This window comes from Natator depressus, chromosome 4 (genome assembly GCF_965152275.1).
Source record: "Natator depressus isolate rNatDep1 chromosome 4, rNatDep2.hap1, whole genome shotgun sequence".
NCBI lineage: Eukaryota > Metazoa > Chordata > Testudines > Cheloniidae > Natator > Natator depressus.
The window spans coordinates 109,897,483-109,911,194 of NC_134237.1; the positions used below are offsets into that span (position 1 = coordinate 109,897,483).

The following is a 13,712-nucleotide window of genomic DNA, read 5'->3' on the forward strand; positions in this document are numbered from 1 at the left end:
GGAACCCACCAGCTGTTTTTCCGATCCTCATAGCATGGATATGAATGCCTTTCTGTAGAAAGCTAGGCTGATCAAAGTCATAATAGTTTCCTGGGACAATGACTTGAGACACTGGGATGCATTTAGATGCCAGGTTACTCCTAGGGGCATTCTGCACCAAAAAATTAAACTCTGCACAGAATATTTTAAAATTCTGTAAAATTTTATTTGTGAAAATAACACTACATAATCACGCCAGTTTCAATCATTTTGGTAATTTATTTCAAAATACCTGTCAGTAAGTATGTCTGTAACAATACAGACACACAAACAAATTCCCCCAGGAGTAGAGAGTTTAAAGAAACCCCTATGGCAACCCAGTTCCTGTTTCTCTGCCCCCTTCCCTCCTGCCAGACACTCCCCCCTCAGAGCCCAGCCATGGGGCTCCCCCATCCAATACACCCAAACCATCTCCATCCCAGAGCCCAGCTGTGGGACCCCCAACCCAGATACCCACACCCCAGAGCCCAGGCATCCCCCCACCCCAAGCCCAGGGATTCAGAGGGAGAAACAGCCTGATGCTTGGTACCAGGCATGCTTGGAGTTTCCGCTGTGCCGCCCTCTCCTTCCCTCATGGCATGCTGGGAACTGCAGCTGCCAGGAACCCTCTAGTTCCCTTTCCATCCCCCTAGCTGTGTCTTCTATGTACGAGCTGGGCTCTGCCAGACCTAGTGGCAGCTAGCAGCACTGCAGCCCATTACTGAGGGGAGGAAATTCTGGACGCACATTAATTGCAGCAAAATTCTGCATTGTCCAGTGGTGCAGCATTCCCCCAGGAGTATACTGCTCTGCCTGAGAGGACAGAGCCTTCCCCACTACTACCTCCTCAGAAATATGCTGAAGCCCTGCCCCTACACGCTGAGAGTGCCACAACAGCGAGTGTCCCTCTCAAATGCACGACTGCCCATTCCCCCGCGCCCCCAGCAGTGATTTTATTTTTCTACTGGCTGCTCCGCACGCCCAAACCGACCTGCACTGTCAGGGAGGGGCACGTGACCACCCTTGTGCCTTCCCTTTGCTTCCACACAGAAAAATGACATCTGATGGGGAAGCAAAGAAATCGGCGGGGGGACATGAATTCTGCACATGTGCAGTGATGCAGAATTCCCCCCAGGAGTACTGTGTATACCAGTTCATTGAGCTAGCAGTTAGCACTGGGAAATTTCCTGCCTTTCTTGGGAAAATGCCATTTTTAGCTGTGGGGAAAAGGCCTTTAATGGGCTTTCTTCCAAAACAGAGAGACTAAATGCGTAGACCTGGGTAACAAAACTTGAGGATCCAGACCTCCTTTCATGTTGGTGATACAGAATAGAAGATAGTTATCTCTGGCATTGGTGTCCACGGGCATCTTTGGTTGTACTCTTCATGCTTTCATACAGCATTTTAGGAGAATCACAAAGCTCTTCAGTGCAGCTGAGAAGAGCCTGTTTGGTGTAGTCTCACTAAGGCAAAAGAGTCAAAAATCATCCTTTCTCTTGGTGTATGCAGTGTAGTTGTAGCCATGTTGGTCCCAGGATATTAAAGAAACAAAGTTGGGTAATCTGGTTTATTGGAAGTTGATTCCATAGAAGATATTAACTCACCCACCTTGCCTCTCTAATCCTTTCTCTTGGGTCTGTCATTCAGTCATCCTATATTCATAAAGGGGGGGAAAAGGGAAAAAGCTCCCTGGCAGGGCACTTGGACTCCATTTTTATCAAAATTCAAAAGGCTTTAAGCGCTCACCTCACAATCAGAAATATTCAGATTTTTTTTTTAAAGAAAGAATACCCACCTTGTCAGGGAAGAGCAGAGGTGATCTGTCACCGGCGTGTGATGATAAACTTTTTTTATTCTGATTGTGACTTTGTTTGGCCCCAACTGTATTCTTAACACCTTGGTATGTTTCTACATGGTGTACCCTTTTTGAATTTTGATTTTGTAGGCAGTCACAAGCCACATAAAGACCTGTCATCACATCCAGCTGACAAACTATTTCCTAGCTTGCCTTTTTTGGTGGTAATCATGTCAAAACATGTGGTATTCTAATATCCTGTTTGGCAGGGTAACAAGCCTTGTGGATTGGAGGGAAGCAGCGATATGATATATCTCGATTTTAGTAAGACTTTTAATATGGTCTCACATGAACTTCTTATAAACAAACTAGAGAAATAGAGCCTAGACAACCATACTATAAGAAGGGTGCACAACTGCCTGGAAAACCATACATAGAATAGTTATCAATGGTTCACAATTGGGGTGAAAGAGCATATGGAGCAGGGGCCTCCAAGGATCTGTCCTGGTTCTGGTTCTATCCAATATCTTCATAAATGATTTGGATAATTGCATAGAAAGTACACTTATAAAGTTTGCAGACAACACCAAGCTGGGAGAGGTTGTAGGCACTTTGGAGGACAGTATTAGAATTCAAAATGATTTTCACCAACTGGAGAAATGATCTGAATGAAATATGACTAAATTCAGTAAGGATAAATGCCAAGTACTACACTTAGGAAGGAATAATTCATTGCACAAATACAAAATGGGAAATGGCTACTTAGGTGGGAGTACTAGGCAGTCATTTCCCATTTCCTGTTCATGGAGGATAGGTCCATCAATGGCTACTAGCCAGGATGTGCAGGGATGGTGTCCCTAGCCTCTGTTTGCCAGAAGCTGGGAATGGACGACAGGGAATGGATCACTTGCTGATTACCTGTTCTGTTCATTCCCTCTGGAGCATCTGGCATTGGCCACTGTCGGAACCAGGATACTGGGCTAGATGGACCTCTGGTCTGACCCAGTATGGCTGTTCTTGTGTTCTTACTGCAGAAAAGGATCTCGTTTTATAGAGAATCACAAACTAAATGTAATCCTGTTGCCAAAAAACCCCCCCAAACATCAATCTGGGATGTATTAGCAGGAGTGTTGTAGGCAAGACACGAGAAATAGTTCTTCTTCTCGTGCTTGCTCATGTCCATTTCACATTAGATGTGCCCACACCATGTGCCCCATTGCCATCCCTTAGTGGTATCCATTGGGCCAGCTCTAGCACCCTTTGGTGCCATGCTATAAGGGGCAACGCCGGCTCCACACCCTCTCGGTTCCTTCACACTACCTGTGACGGTTGCTGGAACAACTCTTGCTTCGGCAAGGCATTATTCAGTGGTTTTGTCTTTAGCTTAGTTTGTGTTTTTAGTTTAGTAGTAGAGTAAATATTATTAGCGTAGATATTTAGTTCCCCTCTCTTAGCATTAGAGGGGCTCCCTTCACTCCTGAGCCGGGCCTGCCCCAGTTCCTAGGCTTCAAACTTCGTGCCTCCTATGGCAAGTCTGTTCTGGTCAGCGACCTCCCGCTTCAGTTATCTGAAGTGTCTGGGAGAGGCTCACGTACGACAGCACTATCAAATCTGTCGAGACCTTAAGCCTTGTATGAAGAAAGACCGGGAAGCTAGACTGAGGGCTATCCTAATGGAAGCTGCACTTAGACTGGTGTCAGAGCTAAGCTGATTGGATTCAGCACCAAGCACCTTGGCTTTGGTATGAAGTACCCCTCTGGCACCGCACATTTCTCAGCACCTTTCTCAATCTCCAGTGCTGAGGAAGAAACATAAGAAGCAGCAGTCTGAGAGATAGGACAAATGGGGAGGGCAGCAGAGTGTACCTGCATTGAGCCACTCCTCTACCCCCCAGTTCCCCAGACACACCATCAACTGTGCCCCGTTTGCAGGGGCTATTGAGTTTGGTACCGGACCTCCCGCCGACACCAGGAAGTGATTGCGGTGCCTTCCACCCCAGAGGCCTTCGCAGCATTCAGGGACTTAATAATCACTCCTGGTACTGCTGACCCCAATGGGACAACCTCTGGCTCTGATGAGCACAACGAGCAGAAGGGGACATGGGGCTCCAAGCTCTTCCCCAGCACTGGTTCCCTCAGTATCTGCCCAAGGCAAACTGGTCTTTCTGTCATCCATGAGGGAATGAGATCAGACGGAAGGTCCTCTCATGGATCAGTAACTGATTGAAAGATAGGAAACGAAGGGTAGAAATGGTCAGTTTTCAGAATAGAGAGAGGTAAAGAGTGGTGTTCCACAGGGATTGATACTGGGACCAGCACTATTCAACATATTCATAAATGATCTGGAAAAATGGGTAAACCATGAGGTGGCAACATTTTTAGATGATACAAAACTACTCAAGTCCGAAGCAGACTGTAAAGAGTTTCAAAGGGCTCTCACAAAACTGGGTGACTGGGCAACAAAATGGCAGATGAAATTCAGTGTTGATAAATGCGGAGTAATGCACATTGGAAAACATAATCCCAACTGTACATATAAAACGATGGGGTCCAAATTAGCTGTTACCTCTCAAGAAAGAGATCTTGAAGTCATTGTGGATAGTTCTTTGAAAACATCTGCTCAATGTGCAGCAGCAGTCAAAAAAGCTAACATTTAAGGAATTGTTAAGAAAGAGATACCATATTGCCTCTATATAAATCCATGGTACGCCAGTGTCTTAAATATTGCATGCAGCTATGGTCACCCTGTGATGGGTTGGACCCCTTGGGAAGCCATCTGATATGCAGAGATACCACTGAGTCTACCTGTTCTGCCAGCATGGGCCCCTTTTAACTTGTCTTGCTGAGCCAAGCACACAGGCAGGACCACACCCAGCTGCACAGAGACCGAGATCTGCTCTGAGAAGGCTCAGTTTATGGGGCTTGCCACAGCACGCAGATGTCCCCCTTCCCCCCAGAGTACAAACCCATTAAATTCGCTTCTTCCTTCAATGTGGAGGAGGGTATGCACAACTTCTTGCTCCGCCAGTTTGAAATCACATAAACTGGATTATATCATAAACCAGAAATAAATGAGTTAACTATAATGTGTATTTTAAGTAGTTAAGGAAGTAGCAGACAGAACAAGGCAGATTACTAAGAAAATAGAGCACGCAATCTAAGCTTAATACACTAAAGAAACTGGTTACATGTAAATTCTTCACGCTAAATGTGTTTCTAATAATCTTCTTCACAGGCCAGATGCCCTTCCAGCCTGGGTCCAGTTTTTCCCTCCAGTTCAGTCTTAGTTGTTTCCAGCAGTCATCTTGGGTGGGGTAACAGGGGAGAACTGATGACCTCGATTACCTCACTCCCCACCCTTAAATAGGATTTTCATAAGGCGGGAGCCCTTTGTTTCCTAGTTTGGCACACTCCCTCCCCCCCAGCTTCTTGTGGAAAAGTACAGAATTCATGATGGGTTCTAGTATCAGGTGACATGGTCATATGTTTCTGTAGGGCACCTGTAGCCATTCTTGGCTGACCCACACGTTCACAGGAAGACTAAGCTCCTTTACAGTCCACTATCTCTTGCTGATGGGCTATCAGTACTGTTGGGCTTTTTCATGGTTGTACCTGAAGTGTTAGCACTAGGTGTGGAGAAAGTAAATAAGGAAGTGTTATTTCTGCCTCATAACACAAGAATTAGGGGTCAGACAATTAAATTAATAGGCAGCAAGTTTAAAACAATCAAAAGGAAGTATTTCTTCACACAAAGCACAGTCAAATTGTGGAACTCCTTGCCAGAGGATGTTGTGAAGGCCAAGACTATAAAAGGGTTCAAAAAAGGACTAGATAAATTCATGGAGGATAGGTTCCTCAATGGCTGGTAGCCAGGATGGGCAGGGATGGTGTCCCTAGCCTCTCTTTACCAGAAGCTGTGAATGGGTGACAAGGGATGGATCATTTGATGATTACCTGTTCTGTTCATTCCCTCTGAAGCACCTGGCATTGGGCACTGTTGGAAGACAGGATACTGTGCTAGATAGACCTTTGGTCTGACCCAGTATAGCCATTATTATGTTCTTATATGGATGAGGTCTTTCCCAAACCGGCACCGGTCCCTGGGCACTGACCGGCAGAAGCAAAGGGTACTGTTCCCCCATGGTCAGCTCGGGAGGACTCTTCTTCGCAGTCAGAGAGAGGCTGGGTGAAGGGCTCCAACAGCCACCACTGCTACCCAGCCTATGTCCCGCCAGCATAGCTTGGAGCACAGTGGATGATTCAGGTCCAGTGGCTGTTCTGGAGTCTGTGGGAATTTCCCTGGACACTGGGGCCCCTACCCCTAATACCTAGTTCCACCGGTACTACTTGGTCAAATCCAAAAGGAGGGCCTCTACGCTGCCCCATTCGGCACCCAACCCAGACTGTGGTACCAAGACCAGTACTAACACAGAAGATGTGGGTCCAGGGGACATCATAAGGGCAGAAGAAAAGGAGAAAGCCCCCCTCTTTCTCCTCCCCCCCAGGTGAAGCAATCTCGGGGCTGAGTGACTCACTGTCACAAGATGAGTTTAGAGCCCATCAGGAACTTCTAAAGAGGATAATAGCCTCATTGACATTTTGACTGCAGCAGCCTCATCTAAAGTGGCCTACCCATCAATGAGGCTGTTATGGGCCCAGTCAGATCCCTGTGGCAGACGCTATCTTTTCTCCCTCCTGCTTCAGAGGGCAGAGAATGGGATACGGATACTTATGTTCTCACCCTCCTTCAGGTTCCCTAGTGATGATAATGGCCCATGAGAGGGACAGGCAAGACTAGGCAAGCACTATCCCCAGTTAGAAGGACTTAAAGAAGCTAGACCTGTTTTGGCAGAAAAATTCATTTGACTGGAGGGTTCCAATTTTGTATTTCTAACCAGCAAGTCCTGCTTGGAGATACAATTACAACGTTTGGGAATCTCTGGAGAAATTTAAAGACTTGCTGCCTCAGGACTCCAGGCAAGAGTTTTTTCTGCCCTATTAGAGGAAGGAAACAACATAGCCAGAGCCTCACTCCAGGCAGCCCTGGCCACAGCTGACATGGCAGCCAGAATGATGGGTTCCGCAGAGGTCACGAGGCGATGCTAATGGATTCAGTCTTCGGGACTCCCACTGAAGGTTTAACAGTCTATCCAAGACCTCCCATTAGAAGATACCTCTTTTCTCAGAGCAAATGGACGTGCAAAGTTCCATGGTCTGAAGGACTCCACGTCTACTCTCAGATCACTGGGCTTCTATCCTCCAGTTCCTTCGAGGAAGCATTTCAGGCTCCAGCAACTGGCCCGCTTCTTGGCACCACTGCAGAGACAGGACCTGCTGAAGAAAAGGAGTAGGGGTTCTAAACATTGGCAACCATCCCTGTTCACCTCAGCCTCACTACCGGGATGTCTCAGGTACTTGGGAGGCCCCGAATAGAACTTTTGAAGGTGCACCCAAGGGTGCTATATCAGTTTCTGCATCAGATCGTGCCTCCTTTTTTGTTTTTTGACCGACTCTCCCACTTCATTCCAGTTTGGACCTTTGTCACGTCTGACCACTGGATGCTGAGTACGGTGGTGGATGGTTATACCCTTCAGTTTTCTTCCACTCCTCCCTCCCATCCCATTTCAGGGACCCTTCTCATGAGCAACTGCTAGCCCAAGAGGTACAAGCCCTCCTATAGGTGGGAGATCTGAAGGAATTACCTCAAAAATTGAGAGGTAGGGGTTGTACACCCAATATTTCCTAATTCCGAAGGGCAAGGAGGGTCTTTGACCCAGCCTGGACCTGCACTGCCTCAACAGTTATCTCAAGAAACTGAGGTTCTGCATGGTCTCCCTGGTCTCCATCATTCCCTCCCTAGATCCAGGGAACTGGTATGCTGCCCTTGACCTGAAGGATGCCTGTTTCCACATTTTCATCTTCCAAGGCCACAGAAGGTTCCTCAGGTTTATTATAAGCCAGACCCATTAGCAATTCACTGTCCTCCCTTTTGGTCTGTCTGCAGCCCCTTCGGTTTTTACGAAATGCATGGCGGTGGTAGTGTCCTTCCTCAGAAGGCGAGGTGTCCAAGTCTACCTGTACCTCAACAACTGGCTGATCAAGGGCTGCTCAGAGGCTCAAGTAAAGAACAGAATCAGCCTGCTCCAAACGACCTATCGAACACTGGGCCTGTTGATAAATGATCAAAAGTCTACTCTTGTTCCAATACAGATAATAGAGTTTATCTGAGCAATTCTAGACTCAACCCAGGCCAGAGCCTATATTCCAGAGGCTCGATTCCAGACAATGTCACATCTTTTGGGGCACATGGCTGCATGTACTTACTTGGTATGACATGCAAAGTTGCACCTCAGACCCCTGTAGATGTGTTTGGCCTCGGTGTACTCACCGAAGAGGCACCACTTAGACTTGGTGCTTACAGTTCCCTCTCTGGTACTTGCCTCTCTCAACTGGTGGAAGGACCCGTGGTCGATTAGTGCAGGCAATTCCTTTATCACCCCCATCCCCCAGCCTTCAGTATCCCTTGTTTCTGATCTAGGTAGGGGAGCTCACCTCGAACACCTCAGGATACAGAGTCTGGGGTCCCAGGAAGAGTTCTCCCTACACATACACGTCAGAGCTCAGAGCCGTCTGCTAAGTTTGCCAAGTGTTCCTTCCCCAGATCACAGGCAAAGTAGCATGAGTTCTTAAAGACAACATGGTAGCCGTGTTCTATATCAACAAATAGGGAGGAGCGCACTCCTCTACCCTGTGCCGGAAGGATGTCCATCTGTGGGACTTTTGTATGAAGCACACTGTTCACCTCGAGGCTACCCATCTTCGGGAGCCCTGGACTCTCCGGCAGATAACCTCCGCACATCTTTCTCCTCTCACCATGAGTGGTCCCTTCACTCAGAGGTCACCAGATTCATCTTCGAGAGGTGAGGATCTCCCCCGGTAGACTTGTTCGCAGCCGGGCAGAACAGGAAATGCCAACAGTTTTGCTTGCTGCGCTGTCACAGCCTGGGCTCCCTTTCAGGCACCTTCCTGCTTCCATAGACAGCTCCTATTCTATGCGTTTCCTCCAGTTCCTCTGATGCACAACGTCCTTCTGAAAGTCAAGTGGGACAAGGGGAGTATTAATTTTTATAGGTACAGCATGACCGTGCCAACACTGGTTCGGCATGCTACTAGACTTGTCAGAAGTACCCCCACTGCCCATCTCCTTCTGCCCAGACCTGATCTCACAAGATCACAGCCGTTTACTCCACACAAACCTTGGGACCCTTCACCTGACCACATGGAAGCAGCATGGTTGAACTCAGAGAAGCAAGCCTGTTCAGAGCAAGTACTCCAGGTCTTGCTAGATAGTAGGAAGCCTTCTACTATGGCCACTTATCTGGCTAAGTGGAAACGTTTCTCAGTTTGGTCTTCCCTCCAATCTGTGCTGGAATACCTGCTCCATATGAAATAAGTAGGCCTGGCCTCACATCTATCAAGGTACACCTAGCAGCGATCTCAGCCTTCCACCCCCCAGTGAGCAGCAGGTCAATCTTCTCGCACAAGATGTCCATCCACTTTCTGAAAGGGCTAGAAAGACTTTACCCTCAAATTCACAAGCTGATTCCACCATTTGACTTAAACCTGTCGAGACTTGTGGGCTCTGCCTTTGAGCCGCTGGCATCGTGCCCTGTGCTGTTTCTCTTGTGGAAGGTCGCCTTCCTGGTTGCGATTACCTCGGCCACAAGGGTCTCGGAAATCAGGGCCTTCACATCAGAACCACCATGCATCATGTTTTTTAAGGACAAGTTTCAACTGCGCCCCATCCAGCCTTCCTTCCAAAGGTGATCTAGCACTTCCCTGGTAACCAGGCCCTTTTCCTACCAGTTTTCTTCCTGAAACAGTACAAGAGTTCGGAAGACGGCGCCTTCACTCGTTGGATGTTAGATGTGCACTAACTTTCTATATCGAGAGAACCAAGCTTCTTTTATAGATCGACACAACTCTTCATAGCAATCACAGAAAGAATAAAAGGCCTGCCAGTCTCAGCCCAGAGAATTTCATCCTGGATAACCTCCTGTTTGCAGACATACTACAAGCAGGGGGGCATCCCCCCTCCTGCTATCATGACGGCTCATTCAATGACCGTTCAGGCCTCGTCAGCAATGTTTCTGGCCCAGGTCCTGACCCAAGACATCTCCAGGGCTGCAATCTGTTTGTCAATGTATACCACCATCTCCCATTATGCCATCGCCCAGCAGGCTTGTGATCATGCCAGTTTTGGGAGAGCAGTGTTGCAATCTGCATGTCTATGAACTCCAAGCCCACCTCCTTTGGGCTTGTGAGTCACCTACCGTGTAGTGGATATGCAAGCACTCCAAGAAGAAAAAATGGTTACTGACCTTTCTGTAACTGTGTTCTTCGAGATGATGTTGCTCATGTCCATTCCATGACCTGCCCTGCTGTCAGAGTTAGCCGGCAAGAAGGAACTGAGGAGGTTGCAGAGCCGGCAGTGCCCCTTATAACAGTACATAAGTGCAGAGCACGAGAGGGTGCTAGAGCCAGCCTGACGGATACCACCGAGGGAAAAATCTCCAGCAACAGTGCATGCAGCACTTGCACACCTAATGTGGAATGGACATGAGCAACACATCTCGAAGAACAACAGTTACGGTAATTGTGAAATCTCCCTCATTGGAGGTTTTTAAGAAGAGGTTAGACAAACACATGTCTGGGATGGTCTAGATAATAATTAGTCCGCCTCAGTGCAAGAGGATGGATTAGATGACCTTTCAGTGTTGCTGTTGAGTCTGACATTTCTATTATTCGAGTCCAGGAACAATCTCCAATTAGCCTTATGTATAGTAGGACCCCCTATGTTCTGTGATTCCAAGGTAGAGGAATTTCGCACAAAATTCAACCCCTGCCACAAAACTGAGCTCCAGAATCCAAGCTTTCATGTAAAACAAACAAAACCAAACCTCTTTTATGATTTCAGAGTAAGCTTTAAAAAGACGAGCTGATTCTCAAGAGATGTCTTCCAGAGTCTGCAGACAGCCTGAAATAATAACTCTAAAAGTTATGAACTGCTAAAGTCATCCAGCAGAAATATTCAGCTAATATGCTTATCCCAAGTCTCACCACCTGCTGTTCCCTCCTGGCTGCCAAAAGCTTCAGCTGTAAAAACTTCCAATTTGTCCCCCCCCCCCATAACTTTTATACTATAAATACAAAATACCGTATATAGCACAATGCTAGTATAAAATTCTCTTGAATATTGGTACTGTAGGGCGGAATAAAACAAACTGAACTAAATTTAAAAAAAATACAAGTAATACTGGTTGCATTAGTCAGGTTATTGAATTAAATATCAACATATCTTCTTTGTTAATTAAATAGTATTTCCTATAGGAAATTACACCATAAACCTGTGTTCCATAATTTGCACTAGCCACCACAGACTCCCAGGTGAAGTTTTAAGGTGTTGGTTTTAATGTGTGAAACCCTAAATAGTCCTAAAGTGACTCTAGCTAACGATCTCCTGGCTTAAATGAGAGGCTGCTGTATGTAGGATGTACTCTGTGAGGAGATTCTCTGCTCAGGAATACATTTTTCTCCTTTTTCTTCTAAAGCCTGTCTTTTGTTAAATAGATAGAATGCATTTGTATATAGATTTCAGAAACTAGTACAGTTATGTGAAATATAATAACCTTCATTAGAAACTGTTTGATACTGAAGGAGTTAGCTGAACCCCTTCACTTCACTGGAAGGTGGCAGAATTAAAGGCCATGCACTTGGAATATGGGGTGGCATCTGACTTGTATTTGCCATGGATACCAGGCACTTCTCCAGTATGCATAATGTTGTGTTAGAATTGCAAGGTATCATCTGTGAATTTAGACTTTTCTGCAGAAATTTTGTCTGGCCTTGTCTACACTATTAAATCCAACGGTTACTAGCACTGATTGTCAGCAGTCAGTTTAATTGAATCAATATTGAAAACTCTTTAGTTCAAATTGTAGGCAAGGCCAAACTGTGTTCCGTACTGTTTCAGCAACTCACTCAGATAAGTTTTTAATTACAGTTTTGGAAATTATGGCTCAAACAGTATGTCCCTCTTTGCTCCTACAGTGTCAGAGTTTCAACTACAGATCCAGCTAAACTGATTGCTGACAGTCATTGTCAATAACAGTTCTGTTTCCTAGAGTAGACAAGGCCTTAACACCTGAGATTGAACCTGGAGTGGAGCAATGAGATTGAATATATGTTTAATTATGTCATAAGACAGTGAATTGTATGATATTAATTCATGCAGAATGTGTCAACATCATGCTCTGAATTCAACTAGGAATCAATTAATATAACACAATTCCCACAGCAAAATGTTATGTTTATTATTAAATGTTCCATTTTGATATATTCATTTAGGTTCAGAATTCTTAGATTCTTTGACTTTTGCCCTTTTTTATTTTATTTTTCTCACATGGCCATTCAACAAGAATGTTTGTTTTACATAAAGCTTCTTTTTCAGCTTTTAGGTACTACTGTTTTCTGCTACTGAGCTCCATTCAAGTTTATACAAGTGCTGACAGTGCTGTATCTGGTCTGTTGATAGAGGAATTCAGTCTCTGGATTTGTCAGTCTGGCAGCTTTTCACAAGTATAATGTTCACATGAAAAAAAAATAAAACTGTTCATTGTTGTGTTCTTTCATTTTGTTTTTGAAATTTTCTTGAATTATTTAGCAGAGCAAAATCAAGACTTTGGCATATGGCAGTTCTGTTTTGGTTTTTGACGAAAGAAGGAAGAGAATGGTTATCTATTGTATATATTCATTGAAATAGAGATGAGATTGTTCAATTACTGTATTGATATTCTGTATATTGTATTTAGGAAGTTTTTATATATTATTCTAGTGCTACAGTAGAATGTTGATTTATATGCAGTATCAGTACAACATTAGTTACTGCACAGTAGTAGTACATCTGCATGGCTAAATGGCAAAGCCACTGTGCCCTAATTAGTAGCTTACAAGTTGCTTTAACATTCAAATCTTTTGTTATTGAAAGGAAGAATTTTAACCAGGGCTCTCAGGTTAATATGCTGCCTTTTGAAAAGAGTCATAGGATCTTTAAATATGACTTGGATAACCACAAGAGACAGCCAAAGTGACCACTGGGTTTTATCTTTCATTTAAAGAATAACACCCCCATCCTCCATTGTCAGCTTTGATCCCAAGTATCCTGATGTGGGAATTGAACTCAGAGCCTTCTGATCTCTACCAACTAAATCATACTAATAAATACATGTTAGACTAGAAATTTTAACTTTGTAATTGATCACACTTTGTTCCTTTTTAAACAATCTATATTTGCTCATCTTTAAATAAAATTTTTTAATTGTTTTTCTTTTAAGACTGTGAGCCAGAAGAGCTGACTGACTGGTCAATGGATGAAAAATGTTCCTTTTGTAACTTACACAAAGAAACAGTCAGTGTAAGTATGAATGTGATATAAATTGTTGAAACTTTTTTTTTTTTTTTTTTTTTTTTTGAAATATTGGGTCTAAAAATAGAGCTTGGAGAATGAAATTTCCCATATGGATTCACACGGTTTGTTTTGGCTGGGGCGTAAGGGAGGAATGTTAAGTTGGCAGAAATCTTTTTTATTTATGCTATTCATTCATGTCCTGGGTTCTGAAAACAAGCTATAATTGTTATTGAGATCTGTTGCCATCTTACATTTTCTAGGAGCGTATCCCAGTTATTGGTTCTTCACAGTCAACACCAACAGAGGAACTATCATCTCAGGGCCAGTCCAACACTGATAAGATTGAATGCCAAGCAGAAAATTACCTAAATGCACTCTTTCGAAAGAAAGGTAATAGAAGCATGTCTTTCACATTAAATTATGCAGTAAAAGT

General features: G+C 44.8%; 1 protein-coding gene across 8 annotated transcripts in view; it reads left to right on the forward strand.

Moving 5' to 3' along the window:
- LCORL (ligand dependent nuclear receptor corepressor like) overlaps positions 1 to 13,712 on the forward strand; it is a 183,332-nt gene that overhangs the window by 69,196 nt on the left and 100,424 nt on the right. For all 8 annotated transcript variants that reach the window (XM_074951619.1, XM_074951618.1, XM_074951621.1 and 5 more), the window contains exons 3-4: positions 13,206 to 13,285; positions 13,540 to 13,669. In XM_074951619.1, the coding sequence (XP_074807720.1) occupies positions 13,206 to 13,285; positions 13,540 to 13,669 (210 nt within the window). The remainder of the gene's footprint in view (positions 1 to 13,205; positions 13,286 to 13,539; positions 13,670 to 13,712) is intronic.